Here is a 21807-nt window from a genome sequence, read left to right on the forward strand (position 1 = left end):
TTTTTATGCATTTCAGTTAATTTCTCCCCCTCTCTTTTTTTCTTCAGTTTAAATAGGGACATGTGCGTTCCAGAGGTGTTTTTGCATGCGCGTTTTTGACGCATTTTTGGCGCTTTCCGGTTCGTTTTTTATGTGTTTTTGACGCATTCCAGCACGCTTTTTATGCGTTCCAGTTCATTTTTTACCCCTCTCTTTTTCTTTCATCCAGATCTGTTTTTGCATACACATTTTTGGCGGTTTCCAGTTAGTTTTTGATGCATTTTTGACGCGTCCCAGTGCGCTTTTTATGTATGCCACTTACATTTTCCCCCTCTCTTTTTCTTCAATTTAAGTAGGGACATGTGCGCTCCAGAGGTGTTTTTGTATGCGCGTCTTTGACGCGTTTGTGGCGCTTTCCAGTTCATTTTTTATGTGTTTTTATGCATTCCAGTGCACTTTATATGCGTTCCAGTTCTAGTTCATTTTTTCTCCTCTCTTTTTCTTCAGTTTAGTATGGACATGTGCGCTCCAGAGGTGTTTTTGCATGCGCGTTTTTGCCGCTTTCCAGTTTGTTTTTTGTGTTTTTGACGCATTCCAGTGCGCTTTTTATGCATTCCAGTTCTTCTCTTTTTCTTCAATGTAAGTAGGGACGTGTGTGTTTTTGGTGCGTTCCGGTGTGTTTTTGATGCGTTTTACCACGTTCCAGTACAGTTTTTTACAGGCAAAATGCCGCCTGTTCTACTTTTTTTTTTTTTCTGCACCCAGAACGCTCTGGAACTGCGAGCGCCGATGTGAACTATGACACTGACAACCAGATCACCGACTTTCCGTGCATTTTGGATGCAGAAAAAAAAGCAACTGAAACGCATGGAGTGTGAACCGGCCCTTTAAGTAAAGCTGTGGCCAGGCCGGGGGCAATCAGATATTCCTCACCAGCTTTGACATGAGCTCTCACTGAGCTCTTTAGTTTCTGCCACTGTGGAGCAGTTCTTCACATTTGCATAGACATCCAGTGAAGTCCTTTCATCACTCTGCTCTCTCCCCTCTTACTGTGTAACTGCTCTGTGTATACATTAGAGGCTACAAAGTTGGAAATGCCACTGATTCACTGCTGAGAGGGGGGACAGGGGGATCTGAGCTGCTGAGTCACTGCTGAGAGGGGGAACATGGGGATCTGAGCTGCTGAGTCACTGCTGAGAGGGGGATCTGAGCTGCTGAGTCACTGCTGAGAGGGGGGACAGGGGGATCTGAGCTGCTGAGTCACTGCTGAGAGGTGGGACAGGGGGATCTGAGCTGCTGAGTCACTGCTGAGAGGGGGGACAGGGGGATCTGAGCTGCTGAGTCACTGCTGAGAGGGGGAACATGGGGATCTGAGCTGCTGAGTCACTGCTGAGAGGGGGATCTGAGCTGCTGAGTCACTGCTGAGAGGGGGGACAGGGGGATCTGAGCTGCTGAGTCACTGCTGAGAGGGGGGACAGGGGGATCTGAGCTGCTGAGTCACTGCTGAGAGGGGGATCTGAGCTGCTGAGTCACTGCTGAGAGGGGGGACAGGGGGATCTGAGCTGCTGAGTCACTGCTGAGAGGGGGGACAGGGGGATCTGAGCTGCTGAGTCACTGCTGAGAGGGGGGACAGGGGGATCTGAGCTGCTGAGTCACTGCTGAGAGGGGGGACAGGAGGATCTGAGCTGCTGAGTCACTGCCGAGAGGGGGAACGGGGGTATCTGAGCTGCTGAGTCACTGCTGAGAAGGGGAACATGGGGACCTGAGTTGCTGAGTCACTGCTAAGAGGGGGAACAGGGGAATCTGAGCTGTTGAGTCACTGCTGGGAGGGGGGACAGGGGGATCTGAGCTGCTGAGTCACTGCTAAGAGGGTAAGCAGGGGGATCTGAGGTTCTGAGTCACTGCTGAGAAGAGGTGCATGGGGAGCAGAGTCACTGCTAAGAGGGGGTGCAGGTAGATCTGAACTGCTGAGTCACTGCTGAGAGGGGGGACAGGGGGATCTGAGCTGCTGAATCACTGCTGAGAGGGGGGACGGGGGGGATCTGGGCTGCTGAGTCACTACTGAGAGGGGGAACATGGGGATCTGAGCTGCTGAGTCACTGCCGAGAGGGGGATCTGAGCTGCTGAGTCACTGCTGAGAGGGGGAGCAGGGGGACCTGAGCTGCTGAGTCACTGCTGGTAGGGGGAACAGGGAGATCTGAGCTGCTGAGTCACTGCTGAGAGGGGGAGCAGGAGGATCTGAGCTGCTGAGTCACTGCTGGTAGGGGGCAGTTGAGCTGCTGAAATGAAAGTGAGAATAATAAAAGTCTTTCTGCTATAAAACTTGAGAATGAATTGTTTCACAGTGCCTGCAGCGACAGAGGTCAGTGATGGCTTGTTTTATAGCTCATATACAGCTTGTTAAGGATATGTAAATCATTAAATGTCCACAGCCTGGCCACAGCACTTCGAGTTTTATGTGAAGCTCCATAAATTGGGGCCATGGGGTGTAGTTTCTGTACAGACAGGCTGACAGATTTGTGTTGAGAGGAACAGTAAAGCACAATCCACCCAGTGCCAGGACAAGGTCATCTAGTGCCCAAGGTGAAGATGGTGAATTGCGCCCCTCCCCCACCAGGTGGAGTCCCCAGTAGAGTCTCTCTTTACATCAGGTGTCCCCAAGAGTCCCCCTTTACATCAGGTGTCCCCAGTATAGTCCCCTTTTATATCAGGTGTCCCCAGTATAGTCCCCCTTTACATCAGGTGTCCCCAGTATAGTCCCCTTTTATATCAGGTGTCCCCAGTATAGTCCCCCTTTACATCAGGTGTCCCTAGTATAGTCCCCCTTTACATCAGGTTCTCTCAGTATAGTCCCCCTTTACATCAGGTGCCCTCCAGTATAGTCCCCCTTTCCACTAGGTGTCCCCAGTAGAGTCCCCCTTTCCACCAGGTGTCCTTAGTAGAGTCCCCTTTTCCACCAGGTGTCCCCAGTAGAGTCCCTCTTTACATCAGGTGCCCCCAGTATAGTCCCCTTTACATCAGGTGTCCCCAGTAGAGTCCCCCTTTCCACCAGGTGTCCCCAGTAGAGTCCCCCTTTCCACCAGGTGTCCCCAGTAGAGTCCCCCTTTCCACCAGGTTTCCCCAGTAGAGTCCCCTTTACATCAGGTGTCCCCAGTAGAGTCCCCCTTTACATTAGGTGTCCCCAGTAGAGTCCCCCTTTACATCAGGTGTCCCCAGTAGAGTCCCCCTTTACATCAGGTGTCCCCAGTAGAGTCCCCCTTTACATCAGGTGTCCCCAGTAGAGTCCCCCTTTATATCAGGTGTCATCAATAGAGTCCCCCGTTTCATCATCTTTCTGCTATAAACCTTGAGAATGAATTGTTCCACAGTGCCTGCAGCGACAGAGGTGAGTGACGGCTTGTTTTAGAGCTCATGTACAGCTTGTTAAGGATATGTAAATCATTAAATGTCCACAGCCTGGCCACAGTTCTTCGAGTTTTATTTGAAGCTCCATAAATTGGGGCCATGGGGTGTAGTTTCTGTACAGACAGGCTGATATATTTGTGTTGAGAGAACAGTAAAGCACAATCACTGTGCAAAACTACTTGTAGAAGGAAGTAGAGCCTGAATATGTAATGAGTCCTGGCCTGGGACCCCAGTGTTACACGGCAGAAGTGTTTCCTTTCATCAAAAGAATATTTATTGTATATTTTCTTCTTCTCATTCTCTTTCTGTCTACATCACATCAGATTTTGGTGATCTGCCCCACTGAGCGGTTGTCTGGAGGAAGGGGCTGGAGCACCGACACCCTTGCCCTGTGCTGAGTCTCATGGTCTGTGCTCTTCTTGCAGGTGGTGTCGAATGTGCTGATTTTCTTGTGCACGAATATTGTTGGGATCTGCACTCATTACCCTGCGGAGGTGTCGCAGCGACAGGCCTTCCAGGAGACCCGAGAATGCATCCAGGCGCGACTCCATTCCCAGAGGGAGAACCAGCAACAGGTAGGAAACCTTTTCTTATAAATAAGTGCAGCCCTGAAATAATAGAAAGTATTATAATTGACTGTCCAAAATTAAATAATTCCAATAAGATGCCCAGGATATGTAAAAACTGTAACAGTCTGTGCAGATAAATGGTGCAAAATCACAATAAAATCCAGTAGTGGTGCTCCAAATAGTCTGGTAAAATTACGCACTCACCAGATGCATAATTTAAATACGCACTCACCAGATGCGTAATTTAAATGCGCTTTGTATGAATCAGTAGAGGTTTCCTCTATGGATATGGATCTGGTCTGGGGCAAGGATAATCCTCCCTCAATGTGGGTGATGTTGTCAGGAGCACTCACGAAAGTAAAGGATCCAGCTGGCCAGAAGTCCCTGGGATGGGTGCAGATGCCTGCTTACAGGAACTCCCTTCTCTGGATTCAGGAGGTGGCTGGATCAAGCGGGCTCTAGAAGTAAATAGTTCTGAAGCGCGTGAGATTCTGAGTCAACCAGAAGAAGACATTAAACTTGGAGTCTCCAAGATCACCCAGGTGGATTTCCTGCCTCTAGAAGTAGTTTCTTACACAAAGGAGGCTCAGACGCCGATCACTACACATCAGGCAGAAGGAGCTATTTGCTTCTAGAACCCGCTTGATCCAGCCACCTACTGAATCCAGAGAAGGGAGTTCCTGTAAGCAGGCATCTGCACCCATCCATCCCTTAAAGGGACCTCTGGCCAGCTGGATCCTTTACTTTCCTGAGTGCTCCTGACAACACCACCCACATTGAGGGAGAATTATCCTTGCCCCAGACCAGATCCATATCCATAGAGGAGACCTCTACTGGTTCATACAATGCAGATTTAAATTACGCATCTGGTGAGTGCGTATTTAAATTACGCATCTGGTGAGTGCGTAATTTTACCACACTATTTGGAGCACCACTACTGGATTTTATTGTGATTTCGCACCATTTCTCTGCACAGACTGTCACCTTCATTTTACATATCCTGGGCATCTTATTGGAATTATTTAATTTTGGACAGTCAATTATAATACTTTCTATTATTTCAGCGCTGCACTCATTTATTATGTTTCTGACAAGGTTTTATATTGGTTGCCTTTGGTGCTTTAGCTGCTGACCAGAGAGCGCTCACTTTTCTATTATATTTTTATTGCTACTATAAAGCTTTTCTAAATGCTGCAGATCCTACAGAGCCAATGTCAGGGATGGACTCACCACTGGTGGTGGGACTCACCGGCCGTGTGGGCTGCAGTACCAGGGCTGGCCAGCGGGTGCTCTCAGCAGCCAGAAGCTCACTCCTGCAATCAAGTCATCACCTAAGGCTGATTGCAGGAGGTGTATTTAAGGAGTGGCCAGACCTGCAGTCAGTGCCTTGGTGTATAGTTTCCCTTGGCCCCTGTATCCTGATCCTGCCTGCTTGAATCCTGACTCTGCCTGAACTCTGCCTGTACCGACCTCGGCTATTCCTGACTACTCTTCCGCCTGCTCCTTGTACCTTGCCTGCCCGTTTGCTACCGACCCGGCCCAACTGACTACGTTTAGTATTGTTCTTATTGTTATCTGTTGGAGGTTTGGTTTGTTTGCAGTGTTTATGTATTGTTTAGTCTTGAATAAATTGTATTGTTTATACTATACCTGCAGCCTGCGTTTCCCTGTGTCAGTCCACACACCTCTGGTCATACCCGGGGCCCTGACAGCCAAACACCAAAACCATCATTCACCAACACGCAAGATGAGAATGGTGCATTCACCCCCCCCCCACTTCCACTTCGCTTGGTGACAGTTGCAGCTCCAGGGTCTTAGGAAACTCTAGTTCACGTAAAATGAACAGAAGAGAGAGGGCGCCACGATCTAAGTGTAGCTTTATTAGTAAATCAAAGTCATAAAAAAAAACATCTATGCACTCCCTGCAGGATGCGGGAAAGCCAGTATGTACACAGCACATCATCCCTCAGTCCAGATAGGAAAAGGACATGGAGCCCAGAGCCAATCGGTAGAGTTCCTCAGGGAAGCGGCCGACATATGCAATAGGTCAGGGGTGGGCAAACTGCGGCTCTCCAGCTGTTGCAGGACTACAAGTTCCATCATGCCTCTGCAAAAGTCATAGGAGTCATGCTTGTAACTTCCGGTCTTTGCAGTGCCTCATGGGAAATGTAGTTCCACAGCAGCTGGAGAGCCGCAGTTTGCCCACCCCTGCAATAGGTTAACCAGGGTGGAAGCCTGAAACGCGTAGCCACGCCCATAGCAACGTTTGATATGCCTTGCCGAGTCCGGAACTCCCAGCTGCTTCATTGCATGGCTCTGCGCTCCACCCTGGTTCACCTATTGCCGCCTGGTATCCAGCAGCTTCCTGGTGCGACTCTGCATGGACAGGCCGCTTCCCTGGGGAATTCGGATCAGTTCTGGGCTCCGTGTCCAACTGGGACTGAGCACCATGTGCTGTGTACATGCTGGCCTTCCCATGCCCTGCACTGAGTGCATTCATGGTTTTTATTACTTTGATTACTAATAGAGCTGCACTTGGATGGTGGCGCCCTCTCCGTTGTGTTTGGAAAGAGAGAATAGCTGGGATGGGATGGAGTTAGAGAGGCTCCGGCGGTGCGGCTCCCAACGGCCACCAGCTAGACTACAAATATATCTCTCCTGGTATGTCAGGGAGTATTCCTCTCCACCTCACACACTGCTGGATTGTTCTTCACCCCAACCTCGATTTATCGGTGACGATTGACTGCAGGTTTTATTATTCCTGGAATGTAACAATGTAACCCGAGTGCAGATCATCCCCCTCCCCCTCTATAAATCACGTGATCCTGTTATGAGCAAATCTTTGTTCTATCACTTGTGGCATCCCTCTCCTATTGGCTGAGCTCTGTGTAATGCAGAGATGGTGATAGGCTACCTTGAAGCTCCTCCCCTCTTCTTTCATCATGCTTGCTGGCTGGCTGTCTGCTCCAGAACAGAGCATCCCCCCCCCCCCCACCAGATACTATTGGCTGATGTATATTGTGTTCTCTTCTCAGTCTACACAGAGATGTTTTCACCTTGTGATTCTATGAATGGCTTGAAGGACATCTCCCCCCCGTGCCGGGACAAGATCATTCAATGCCCAGGGTGAAGATGGCGAATTGTGCTCCCCCCCGCCAGGTGGAGTCCCCAATAGAGTCCCCCTTTACATCGGGTGTCCCCATTAGAGTCCCCCTTTACATCGGGTGTCCCCATTAGAGTCCCCCTTTACATCAGGTGTCCCCAATAGAGTCCCCCTATAGGTCAGGTGTCACCAATAGGGTTCATCTTTACACCAGGTGCCCCCCAATAAAGTCCCCCTTTACATCAGATGTCCCCAATAAAGTCCCCCTTTACATCAGGTGTCCCCAATAAACTCCCCCTTTACATCAGGTGTCCCCAATAGAGTCATCCTTTACATCAGGTGTCCCCAATAGAGTCCCCCTTTACATCAGGTGTCCCCAATAGAGTCTCCCTTTACATCAGGTGTCCCCAGTAGAGTCTCCCTTTACATCAGGTGTCCCCAATAGAGTCTCCCTTTACATCAGGTGTCCCCAGTAGAGTCCTCCTGTACATCAGGTGTCCTCAATAGAGTCTCCTTTTACATAAGTTGTCTCCATGCTCCTGAATTGTTACTCCCCCCTCTTCTCCCTTGTACTGGCAGATCAGTACAGGAAGAAGGACCCCCTTTACATAAGGTGTCCTCAGTAGGGTCCTCCTTTACATCAGGTGTCCTCAGTAGAGTTCTCCTTTACATCAGGTGTCCCCAATAGAGTCCCCCTTTACATCAGGTGTCCCCAATAGAGTCCCCCTTTACATCAGGTGTCCCCAATAGAGTCCCCCTTTACATCAGGTGTCCCCAATAGTCTCCCTTTTACATCAGGTGTCCCCAATAGCGTCCTCCTATACATCAGGTGTCTTAGTAGAGCCCTCCTGTACATCAGGTGTCCTCAATAGAGTCCCACTTTACATCAGGTGTCCCCAATAGAGTCCCCCTTAACATCAGGTGCCCTCAATAGAGTCCCCCTTTACATCAGGTGTCCCCAATAGAGTCCCCCTTTACATCAGGTGTCCCCAATAGAGTCCTCCTGTACATCAGGTGTCCCCAATAGAGTCCTCCTTTAATTTAGGTGTCCCCAATATAGTCCCCCTTTACATCAGGTGTCCCCAATAGAGTCCTCCTGTACATCAGGTGTCCCCAATAGAGTCCTCCTGTACATCAGGTGTCCCCAATAGAGTCCTCCTTTAAATCAGGTGTCCCCAATAGAGTCCCCCTTTACATCAGGTGTCCCCAATAGAGTCCTCCTGTACATCAGGTGTCCCCAATAGAGTCCTCCTTTAAATCAGGTGTCCCCAATAGAGTCCTCCTGTACATCAGGTGTCCCCAATAGAGTCCTCCTGTACATCAGGTGTCCCCAATAGAGTCTCCTTTTACATAAGTTGTCCCCATACTTCTGAGTTATTACCCCCCCCCCCTTCTCCCTTGTACTGGCAGATCAGTACTCACAATGTCTCTTTCCTCTCTCTGGTCATGTGACAAGAGAGGAAGAAGGACCCAGTCCTCCCTTCTTCCTCAGCAGCGCCATTCTGAGACTGAGGACATTTCTCCATCTCAGCGCCGGATCTTTTCCACCTCATGCAGGCTGAATGGAGAAAAAAGCCGAATCCTCCCTTCAGTAGCAGTCATCTGTTGCTGCTCCTTCTGACAGGAGTGCTACTGCAGTCACTCCTGTCAGTAAGGAGCGGGAAGAGCGGCCAACTCGGCAGCGCCCCCCCCCCCCCCCCAACACTCCTGCTCCCAGGGCAGGTGCCTGCTCTACCCCCCCCCCCCCCCCCCCCCAATCCCAAACCTGACTCCACCCTTAGTAAAAATATAATATGTGTGTGTGGAAAACATGGGTGAAACTGCACAAACATTCATGCTGTGCAAATGCCGAATGTTACTGGGCTGCTTCCTCTCCAGGCTGGATGTTCTCCTTTCCTAACAACAGTGCAAATCGGGGAAATACCACTAGATGGAGCTGATACACACAGGAAATAAAATCCTATTTGCTATAAACGTCGACTCCATCTAGTGGCCATAAAAAGGTAATATCCCGATTCACACTATTCTTTTGAATGAAGAACATTCGACCCGGATAGAACAAAGCGGAATAACATTCAGTTTTGTGAGGATGATCGCAGATTGAACGTAAACGCAATTTCTCAGGATGAATAGCTCTCACTCCGTTGATGCATTTAGTGGGCGTGGTCAGTGATCACCTACACCCCCAAGTTCTTGCTCTTGCCTCCCCCTATCAAGGTGTGCCGTGTACTCTAATGGAACAATCCGTAAGTGTGGTCAGGTTGAGTCAGCGGTCAGGTCGGTGACCGCATTGTCCACAATTTACAATATGTTGGCCTGGAAAGATCAGATATCCCGGGAGAACTAGAGATGAGCGAAGTATTCAAGAATTCGATTCGGCTGATTCGGCGAATTCGAGGAATAAATTCGATTCGATGCGAATATATTCGCTGCAAATTTAACTTATAAAAGGGTGTTTCTAGGCTTCAGAGAGCCTTTATATTAGTGCAGAACACTGTACCTTTAATTTAAATGCCCTTGGAGTCTGCTGGGGAAGAGAAATAATACTGTCAGTCAGTATGACATGCAGATGAGTGCCATCGATCTTAGAATCACCACACACTTCACTCATTTGGGCAGTCACGGGGCCAAAACCAGAGTGTGGAGCCACAGTGTGGCGGTGGAGGCAGCAGCAATGGGAGGCCATACAGCACCCTATGACAAAATGGAAACCAGCAGTGTGTGAGGAGACCTGAAAGTGGCACATGGCAGAGTGTGGCGATGGAGACAGCAGCAATGGGAGGCCGTACAGGGACCCATGAGAGACTCTGGACCTGGCAGCAGCATGAGGAGGCGGTACAGGGGCCCATGGCAGATTACGGGCCTGGCAGCAGCAATGGGAGGCCCGTAATCTGCCAGCACCCTATGACAAAATGGAACCCACCAACAGTGTAAGGAGACCTGAAAGTGGCACATGGCAGAGTGTGGCGATGAAGTCAGCAGCAATGGGAGGCCGTACAGGGACCCATGAGACACTCTGGACCTGGCAGCAGTAAGAGGAGGCGGTACGGGGGCCCATGGCAGATTACGGGCCTGACAGCAGCAATGGGAGGCCGTACAGGGACCCATGAGACACTCTGGACCTGGCAGCAGCAAGAGGAGGTGGTACAGGGGCCCATGACAGAGTGGCGAAGCGTAAGCAGCTTAAATTGAAGGCCATACAGAGGCCTATGTTAAAAATAATAACATGTTTGAGGCATGATTCATGGCGGATTTAGTCAGTTGTGTCAGGAACTGGTGGTTTGAAATCCAGACTAATCCACGCCTGATTCATTTTCACAAACGTGAGTCTCTCCACACTTTGGGTGGACAGTCGTGTCCTCCGCGGAGTTACAATACCTCCTGCCGCACTAAACACGCGCTCCGATGCCACGCTACTGGCCTGGCATGACAGCCTTTCAAGGGCAAATTCAGCTAGTTGGGGCCAAAGGTCAAGTTTCGTTGCCCAGTAGTCAAGGGGATTGTCTACCTCGGTTGGCAGGGTGCTGTCCAAGTAGGCCCAAGCCTGTTGTTTGAGGTCCTGCTCCAGGTCCACCTGATGCTGCTGCTGCTGCGGCTGGTTAGTAGTTTCCTCACTGCGCTGGTGAAGAAAGCTACTCATCATCGACTGCAGACTGAGGCAGCTGCTGCTGGTGGAGCTGCCACTGCTCCTACCACCCCACCCTTCCCCTGCTGCCATGGCAGCGGAACGCGAGCGCACAGGGCCCACAGTGTCTGCCTTTCTGCTCCAACGTCCATCCTCAGAGACCAGCTGACTACATAGGTGGTTTTTATAGTACTTTATTTTGGCCTCCCTCTCAGCAGGTGTGAAAAAGGCCACCATTTTTGAACGGTAGTGAGGGTCCAACAAGGTGGACAGCCAAAAGTCATCCCTCTGTCTGATGGTTATTATTCGGCTGTCGCTACGCAAGCAAGCGAGCATGCTATGGGCCATTTGTGCCAAGGAATGCGAGGGACTCCCTGCCTCCATCTCCACAGCATACTGCCACGGTGCGTCTGGGTCCTCTGTCTCCTCCTCCTCCTCCTCTACCAGATGCTCCTGCTCCTCCACTCCTGTCCGCTGAGTGGAAAAACCACCCATTTCACTCAATAATTCCTGAGCACCAATGTCCTCCTCTACCTCCTCCTCTTCTTCCTGTCCTGCCCCCACAGGGGTCATGTGGCGTTGAGATCTGTGCGCCACGTCTACCGCACCCTGACCAGCCATTGTTAACAGCATTTGTTCCAGGACGTGCAACAGAGGAATGACGTCGTTCATCCCATAGTCCTGCCGACTCACGAATAGCGTGGCCTCCTCAAAGGGCCTGAGCAAGCGGCAGGTGTCACGCATGAGCTGCCAATGGCTGACATCTAAGTTACACAGGGAGTACCTTTATCTGCTTGTAACATCAGGAAATCGGTGATGGCCTTTCGCTGTTCGTAAAGGCGGTCTAACATGTGTAGGGTTGAATTCCACCTTGTTGCAACGTCACAGCATGAGGAGGCGGTACGGGAGCCCATGGCAGATTACGGGCCTGGCAGCAGCAATGGGAGGCCCGTAATCTGCCAGCACCCTATGACAAAATGGAACACACCAGCAGTGCGAGGAGACCTGAAAGTGGCACATGGCAGAGTGTGGCGATGGAGACAGCAGAAATGGGAGGCCGTACAGGGACCCATGAGAGACTCTGGACCTGGCAGCAGCATGAGGAGGCGGTACAGGGGCCCATGGCAGATTACGGGCCTGGCAGCAGCAATGGGAGGCCCGTAATCTGCCAGCACCCTATGACAAAATGGAACACACCAGCAGTGTGAGGAGACCTGAAAGTGGCACATGGCAGAGTGTGGCGATGGAGACAGCAGCAATGGGAGGCCGTACAGGGACCCATGAGACACTCTGGACCTGGCAGCAGCATGAGGAGGCAGGCAGAACCGCCGTATCTTTATCACGGTTTTCCCAGGCCACCAAATGGCGACGCTGCATATGCTCACGCAACGCTGTAGTCCCAACATGGGCCCCCTGGCCACGCTTGACTTTCTGGCCACATAGTCGACATACGGCTACGTTTACTTCCTCGGGCGGCTTGACAAAAAATTGCCACACCGCCGAGTAGGAAACTTTGCCCCCGATACTCCTCACTGGCTGACTGCTACTTCCTCCGTGCGCACCGGCACCACTACTGGCCGTGGTGGTAGGCTGCAGTGGAGCTGGTGCTCTACTCCGTGGCCGTTTGCCTCCACTGACACTGCTGCGACCCTGCTGCCTCCTGGGCAACCCACCGACTGTTTTGCTCACTGCCAAGCTGGCACCCTCTTCTCCTGATGATGCGGAAGCAATAGCCTGATGACGACGAGGCTGCCAAGTGCGATCAGCCTCATCATCATCAATTAGGGTCTCCGCCTCACTACTAGCCCCCTCGGCTGCGTGTGGGTCAGGAGACAGTCCTGTCTCTAGACCGGCTACCGAGCCACTCTCCTCGCCAGTACTTCTTCGCCTGGCTGCTGAAGAGGCAGATGTCTCCCCCCGTTCCTGACTGCCCTCTGTTAGCTCTTCCTCACTGTACAGTGGGGCTGAGCCCACAGCATGCGATACTTCGCTTGGTGAGGGAACACCAAAGGACAGGGGCAGGTAGAGGACACGTGATTTCAGTGGGCTTGCTCCCGGGCCATGCCAACTAACGGTTGTGTCTGACGTACCCACCGACCGTTGGCTGTAGGTGTCAGAGGTGACCTGGGAAGAGGAAGACGACTGAGCCAACCAATCGATGACGGCAGGGTTGTCGGTGGAGACACGACCGCTGGATGACACCGGGAGCACTGGCCTCTGGCTGCGAATAGTGCTGCCTCGACCCCTTCCTCTGCTGCCACGTCTGCTCGCTCCTAAAACATTGCCTCCTCTGCCACTCCTCTGCATGTTGTCTGACATACTCTTTAATTCAACGATTCTGTGTCCCTGAGTAACAATTCTGTGTCCCTCAGTAACAATTCTGTGTCCCTCAGTAACAATTCTGTGTCCCTCAGTAACAATTCTGTGTCCCTGAGTAACAATTCTGTGTCCCTCAGTAACAATTCTGTGTCCCTCAGTAACAATTCTGTGTCCCTCAGTAACAATTCTGTGTCCCTCAGTAACAATTCTGTGTCTGTCCCTCAGTAACAATTCTGTGTCCCTCAGTAACAATTCTGTGTCCCTCAGTAACAATTCTGTGTCTGTCCCTCAGTAACAATTCTGTGTCCCTCAGTAACAATTCTGTGTCCCTCAGTAACAATTCTGAGTCCCTCGGTAACAATTCTGTGTCCCTCGGTAACAATTCTGTGTCCCTCAGTAACAATTCTGTGTCCCTCAGTAACAATTCTGTGTCTGTCCCTCAGTAACAATTCTGTGTCCCTCAGTAACAATTCTGTGTCCCTCAGTAACAATTCTGTGTCTGTCCCTGAGTAACAATTATGTGTCCCTGAGTAACAATTCTGTGTCCCTTAGTAACAATTCTGTGTCCCTCAGTAACTATTCTGTGTCCCTCAGTAACAATTCTGTGTCTGTCCCTGAGTAACAATTCTGTGTCCCTCAGTAACAATTCTGTGTCCCTCAGTAACAATTCTGTGTCTGTCCCTGAGTAACAATTCTGTGTCCCTCAGTAACAATTCTGTGTCCCTCAGTAACAATTCTGTGTCCCTCAGTAACAATTCTGTGTCTGTCCCTGAGTAACAATTCTGTGTCCCTCAGTAACAATTCTGTGTCCCTCAGTAACAATTCTGTGTCCCTGAGTAACAATTCTGTGTCCCTCAGTAACAATTCTGTGTCCCTCAGTAACAATTCTGTGTCTGTCCCTCAGTAACAATTCTGTGTCCCTCAGTAACAATTCTGTGTCTGTCCCTCAGTAACAATTCTGTGTCCCTCAGTAACAATTCTGTGTCCCTCAGTAACAATTCTGAGTCCCTCAGTAACAATTTTGAGTCCCTCAGTAACAATTCTGTGTCCCTCAGTAACAATTATGTGTCCCTGAGTAACAATTCTGTGTCCCTGAGTAACAATTCTGTGTCCCTCAGTAACAATTCTGTGTCCCTCAGTAACAATTCTGTGTCTGTCCCTGAGTAACAATTCTGTGTCCCTAAGTAACGGTTCTGTGTCCCTAAGTAACGGTTCTGTGTCCCTAAGTAACGGTTCTGTGTCCCTAAGTAACGATTCTGTGGCCCTAAGTAACGGTTCTGTGTCCCTAAGTAACGATTCTGTGGCCCTAACTCTGTCCCTCAATACAGACAGGTGGTCTGTCTTTCTTGAATGACTGGAGGCTAATGGAGAATTCTAAAATGGCCGTAATTTATAGCTCGACCATTACACAGTGCTGGCTGCTGATTGGCTAATGCGATCACATGTCATGAATGAATGCATTATGGGTCAGCGCGCTTTGTCTGCGCGCCTTCCCACAGATCCCCGCTCCGTCGCCGCACATGTCGCCGCCATTTTTGGAAAAATTTCGATTCGCGCATCCGAAGTCTGCTAATTTTCGGATTCGGCGCAAATCGAAATTTTGCTAATATTCGAAACGAATTCCACTTCGCCAAGTTCGATTCGCTCATCTCTAGTGACAACTGTACAATGTTGGTAATCAGATTTTATTTCGCCCACCAGGAGCGGCTTCTGCTGTCCGTACTTCCCCGCCATGTCGCCATGGAGATGAAGGCTGACATCAACGCCAAGCAGGAAGATATGATGTTCCACAAGATCTACATCCAGAAACATGACAATGTCAGGTAGGAGGAGATGACTGAGATGATGAGAGTTATGATCCAATCAGAGGTGTCCTCGATGGACCTCCAGCCTCTTCTTCCCTGTGAAACATAGCTACAACCAGGGGCGGACTGACCGTTTGGAAACTCAGGCACTGCCGAGGGCCCGGGGTCAGTAGAGGGCCCCATGAGATGCTCCTGGTACCTTTTTCATAGGCTTTTTTGAGTTTGGGCAAGGACACAGGGGCCCCATGATCCCCTATTGCCTGGGGGCCCCTGGCTACGACCTGTGCGCACCAGCATGGGGGGGGGCTCTAAAAAAAATGTTATCACTTGCTTCTTGAAGTGGGAAGTAACAAGCAGACATATATTTTGTATATCTTACTTAAATTAAGATATAGATTTGTTGTAATACTTCCAAAATGTTATGTTACATAGTTAGTCTGGCTGAAAAAAGACAAAAGTCCATCCAGTTCAACCACAGAAAAACAAGTTATAATCCTCCACCCACAGTTGATCCAGAGGAAGGCAAAACCCCAGCAAAGCACGATCCAGTCTGCTCCTGCAGGGAAACAAATTCCTTCCTGATCCCCCGAGAGGCAATCAGATATTCCCTGGATCAACTTTCCCTATAAATGTTATATCCAGTTATATTCTGTGTATCCAAGAAAGAATCCAGGACTTTCCTACAGCAATTCACTGAGCTGGCCACAACCAACTCTGGAGGGAGTCTATTCCACATTCTCACAGCTCTTACTGTGAAGAAACCTTTCCGTGTTTGGAGATTAAATTTCTTTTCCTCCAGACGTAAAGAGCGCCCCCTTGTCCTCTGTGATGACCTCAGGGGGAATAACTACACCGAGTTCACTATATGAACCACTGATGTATTATACATGGAGATCATATCCCCCCTTATGTATTATACATGGAGATCATATCCCCCCTTATGTATTATACATGGAGATCAAATCCCCCCTTATGTATTATACATGGAGATCATATCCCCCCCCTTATGTATTATACATGGTGATCATATCCCCCCTTATGTATTATACATGGAGATCATATCCCCCCCCCTTATGTATTATACATGGAGATCATATCCCCCTTATGTATTATACATGGAGATCATATCCCCCCTTATGTATTATACATGGAGATCATATCCCCCCTTATGTATTATACATAGAGATCATATCCCCCCTTATGTATTATACATGGAGATCATATCCCCCTTATGTATTATACATGGTGATCATATCCCCCCCTTATGTATTATACATGGAGATCATATCCCCCTTATGTATTATACATGGAGATCATATCCCCCCCCTTATGTATTATACATGGAGATCATATCCCCCTTATGTATTATACATGGAGATCATATCCCCTCCTTATGTATTATACATGGAGATCATATCCCCCCTTATGTATTATACATGGAGATCATATCCCCCCTTATGTATTATACATGGAGATCATATCCCCCCTTATGTATTATACATAGAGATCATATCCCCCCTTATGTATTATACATGGAGATCATATCCCCCCCTTATGTATTATACATGGAGATCATATCCCCCCTTATGTATTATACATGGAGATCATATCCCCCCTTATGTATTATACATGGAGATCATATCCCCCCCTTATGTATTATACATGGAGATCATATCCCCCTTATGTATTATACATGGTGATCATATCCCCCCCTTATGTATTATACATGGAGATCATATCCCCCCTTATGTATTATACATGGAGATCATATCCCCCTTATGTATTATACATGGTGATCATATCCCCCTTATGTATTATACATGGTGATCATATCCCCCCTTATGTATTATACATGGAGATCATATCCCTCCCTTATGTATTATACATGGAGATCATATCCCCCCTTATGTATTATACATGGAGATCATATACCCCCCTTATGTATTATACATGGAGATCATATCCCCCCCCTTATGTATTATACATGGAGATCATATCCCCCTTATGTATTATACATGGAGATCATATCCCCCCCTTATGTATTATACATGGAGATCATATCCCCCCTTATGTATTATACATGGAGATCATACCCCCCTTATGTATTATACATGGAGATCATATCCCCCCTTATGTATTATACATGGAGATCATACCCCTCCTTATGTATTATACATGGAGATCATATCCCCCCTTATGTATTATACATGGGGATCATATCCCCCCTTATGTATTATACATGGGGATCATATCCCCCCTTATGTATTATACATGGAGATCATATCCCCCCCTTATGTATTATACATGGAGATCATATCCCCCCTTATGTATTATACATGGAGATCATATCCCCCCTTATGTATTATACATGGAGATCATATCCCCCCTTATGTATTATACATGGAGATCATATCCCCCCCCTTATGTATTATACATGGTGATCATATCCCCCCTTATGTATTATACATGGAAATCATATCCCCCTTATGTATTATACATGGAGATCATATCCCCCCTTATGTATTATACATGGAGATCATATCCCCCCCTTATGTATTATACATGGAAATCATATCCCCCCCTTATGTATTTTACATGGAGATCATATCCCCCTTATGTATTATACATGGAGATCATATCCCCCCTTATGTATTATACATGGTGATCATATCCCCCCCTTATGTATTATACATGGAGATCATATCCCCCCTTATGTATTATACATGGAGATCATACCCCCCTTATGTATTATACATGGAGATCATATCCCCCCCTTATGTATTATACATGGAGATCATATCCCCCCTTATGTATTATACATGGAGATCATATCCCCCCCCCTTATGTATTATACATGGAGATCATATCCCCCTTATGTATTATACATGGAGATCATATCCCCCCTTATGTATTATACATGGTGATCATATCCCCCCCTTATGTATTATACATGGAGATCATATCCCCCCTTATGTATTATACATGGAGATCATATCCCCCCCTTATGTATTATACATGGTGATCATATCCCCCCCTTATGTATTATACATGGAGATCATATCCCCCCTTATGTATTATACATGGAGATCATATCCCCCTTATGTATTATACATGGAGATCATATCCCCCCCTTATGTATTATACATGGAGATCATATCCCCCCTTATGTATTATACATGGAGATCATATCCCCCCTTATGTATTATACATGGAGATCATATCCCCCTTATGTATTATACATGGAGATCATATCCCCCCTTATGTATTATACATGGAGATCATATCCCCCTTATGTATTATACATGGAGATCATATCCCCCCTTATGTATTATACATGGAGATCATATCCCCCCCTTATGTATTATACATGGAGATCATATCCCCCCTTATGTGCTGATCTCCTCTATACCTCGTATCAGTCTAGTTTCCCTTCTCTGTACTTCCTCCAGTTCCCCAATGTTCTTTTGTGAATCAGAGCCCAAAACTGAACTGCATATTCCAGCTGAGGTCTTACTAATGATTTGTACCCGGAGGGGGGGGGGGGGAATATGATATCTCTCTCTGGAGTCTATCTCTCTGTATATCTGTTGTTCTATTTATGTATTGCAACTGTTAACCTCTCGGGTTATTATGCAAAACTTTTTCCAATAAAAAAGTTTGTAAGCAAAAAAAAAATTTTTTTTTAATTATTTTAATTTTTTTTTTTTACACTGTCCCTTTATTTATTTTTTATTTTTTGCTGTCACAAGGAATGTAAATACCTCCTGTGATAGCAATGGGCAGTGACAGGTCCTCTTTACTGAGAGACCGCACCAAAATCGGCCTGATCGGGTTCTTTCCCGAGCCAAAAATCCTCCTCGTTTCCGGTTTCTTAGGCCGGTCATACACACATAGATTTTCATACGGGATTTTTCATTTCAAGAACATTTGTTTTGATTTTCTAATCGTTAGTGGCGGGGGGGGGAAGGAAAACTTTTCTTGATCAAATTTTTTGTGCGGTGATCGTTCAGAAATCACATTCATTTTAAACTCGAATGTCAAAAGCAAAAGACAATTTTCGAACGACATTCGTCCATTCACGAATATTCTCGTCCGAAAATCTACTCGTGTGTGGCTGGCTTTACACCATAGAGATGCTCGGGGACATATCCGGTCCCCTGTTCAGCTCGCTGGTAATCCGGCGGAAGCACCGGGCTCCCTGATTGGATGGGAGGGCTCAGGAAGGCACCATAGAGCTGTGGATGGGAGAAGGGGAGGGGCTACCCTTCCCGCCGCTTGTAAAATCAATCCAGTGGCTAATTGGTCACTAGGATCGCTTTTACATTGCAGAGCTTTCCGGAAGACCAAGACGTCCTACAGGGTGGGAAGTGGGACCTACTTAAAAACCAAAATGAAGTAGAAGGCCATCCCTGGAACTGATTTTCTCTCCCCCCTCTCCCCCCCCCCCAGTCCCGAGTGCGGTGGTGCTGTGATTGGCGCTCTCGGCGCTCCATCCTCCACAAGGGCAGCTATGCGCCGGCTCTTCGTCTTTTTCACCACTTAAGGACCGCCCTATAGAAGATATATTGCTACAGGGCGGCACCTGTGCACAAAATTGCATATATATATATGTATACGTGATTTTTGCATGTTACGGGTAGGGGGCGCACACGAGACGCGCGCACGCCCTACCCGCGCCGCCATTCACGCCGGGTCCCAGACGGTAATTACCCGCCAGCGCCCGGTGATTACCAAAAGTCACTGATGGGGAGGAAGACTGTTTTGTTTACTAACCGTCCTCCTCCCTGTTGGCTCCGGCACACTGCACAGCACAGCCACCCACAGCAGTGTGATTACAGTGAAGCACACAGACCCCGCCCCCTAGTAAAACCCTCCCAGCACACAGTTAACCCTTTGAGCGCCCCTCACGTTAACCCCTCCTGCCCAGTGCCATTAGTACAGTGTCAGAGTCTTTTATTAGCCCTGATCACTGTATTGGTGTCACTGGGGATGTCAATGACACCAAGCCAGTCCCCCCCCCCACCCCCCCGTGTCAGAATGCCCGCCGCAGTCCCTCTATAAGTCGCTGATCGCCGCCATTACTGGTAAAAAGAAAAAATCCCAGTATCTATCCCGCCATTTGTAAACGCTATAACTTTCACGTAAACCGATTCATTTGAACGTTTCGGGATTTTTTTTTTAGCGAAGACACGGAGCGGGATACCTTTTGGCCGAAATTTATGACGAAATTTGATTTTTTTTTAAATTTTTTTTTTTAACTGGAGCAAAAAGTTCAAAATATAGTTTTTTTTTCTCAAAATTGTCGATTTTTTTTATTGCTTATAGCGCAAAATCATAAAAACCGCACAGGCGATGAAATACCGCCGAGAGAAAGCTCAATTCGTGGGAAAAAAAGGACGTACATTTCATTTGGGCGCGGCGTTGCATGACTGCGCAATTGTCAGTTACAGTAACGCAGCGTCGTATAGCAAAAAATGGCCCGGTTAGGAAGGGGGGAATCCTTTGGAGGGGGAGGGGTTAATCTCTTTTCCATGTTGCTGATTATTTGATGTGCTTCCCGCCCTCTATAGGTGCCTACGACCTAAAAATAGCCAGCGCAGGTTTCCCTCGCTCGGCCTTCTGGGTAACACTTCCAGCATCGGGGGGGGGTTGGGGGGTAAATGTATTAGGCCAGAGCCGCATCCAGTTCCAGCACGGAGTTCCCCCACTGCCTATATAAATCCTGTATAATAATAAAAATAATAATAAAAAAGATAATAATAATCTAAAATAACAAACAACATCAATAAAAAATGATAAAAATAATAACAACATAAATAACAATCGCAAATAACAAAAACAAAAAAAAAACACAAACAAAATATAAAATAAATAAATGGTCACATAGGATTTCCACTGTAAGGTATGAGTGATTAATATCTAATATTCATTTTGTAAAGCGCTGCACAAACTGTTGACGCTATATAATTCCTGTATAATAATATTAATAATAATAACAAACAACATAAATAACAATCACAGTAAAAAAAAAAAAAACACAAACAACAAAATATAAAATAAATAAATGGTCACATAGGATTTCCACTGTAAGGTTTTTAATAGTTATTAATAACACATAATATTAAATATTAAATAACTTTTAAACTTTAAAAAAAATGCTATAAATAAGATAAATATTTAAACAACACAATAAAAAATATCAAGTCAATAATCACATGTGATTTTCACTGTAAGGTTCAATCTATGTTATTAAAATAATATTATTTTTTGGGATTTTAAATAATAATAAGAATAATAATATTTTAATAACTTAGTTTCAATTTCAATAACCTAGTTTTCACTGTAAGGTTCAAACTATGTTATTAAAATATTATTATTATTATTATTATTATTTAAAATCCCAAAAAATAATATTATTTTAATAACATAGTTTGAACCTTTCATAATATAAACATAATATTATGTTTTGCAATATATTTAATATGAACATAATATGAAGTAAGCTTTCACATAAGATTTTCACTGTAAGGTTCCAGCTATGAGCTCTTAAAATTACATAATTTAAAAAAAAAAAAAAATCACATAACATCATAAACAAATAGCAAATGCTGTAAATAACTTAATTAGCAAATTACATAATATAAAATATCAAATAAATGATCACAAGAGATTTTTGCCATAAGGTTTAAACTATGTTACTAAAAAAAAAAAAAACAATATAAAATAACAAATAAACAATCCCATAAGATTTCCACTGTAAGGTTTGAGCTCTGAGCTCTTAATATAACAGAAGAAAAAACAACACATAACATAAAAAACAAATGCTGTAGCTAACATTTACATCAAATAACATGATATAAAATATCATATAATTGATCACATGAGATTTTCACTGTAGGGTTCAAACTATGTTGTTAAAAAAATGTAATACAAAATAACAAATCGCTTTAAAAAAATTAATAGCTAACATATCATATATCAAATAAATGATCAAATGAGATC

At 46.7% G+C, this 21807-nt stretch overlaps 1 protein-coding gene across 1 annotated transcript in view; it reads left to right on the plus strand.

Annotated features, from left to right (window-relative positions):
* LOC149428323 (adenylate cyclase type 5-like) overlaps positions 1 to 21807 on the plus strand; it is a 102875-nt gene that overhangs the window by 1934 nt on the left and 79134 nt on the right. Inside the window, exons 2-3 of the mRNA XM_089667511.1 lie at positions 3810 to 3959; positions 14702 to 14823. Of these exons, the coding sequence (XP_089523637.1) occupies positions 14741 to 14823 (83 nt within the window). The 5' untranslated portion in view covers positions 3810 to 3959; positions 14702 to 14740. The remainder of the gene's footprint in view (positions 1 to 3809; positions 3960 to 14701; positions 14824 to 21807) is intronic.

This window comes from Staurois parvus, unplaced genomic scaffold, assembly GCF_062004578.1.
Source record: "Staurois parvus isolate SC_StPar_1 unplaced genomic scaffold, SC_StPar_1.0 ptg003312l, whole genome shotgun sequence".
Lineage (NCBI taxonomy): Eukaryota > Metazoa > Chordata > Amphibia > Anura > Ranidae > Staurois > Staurois parvus.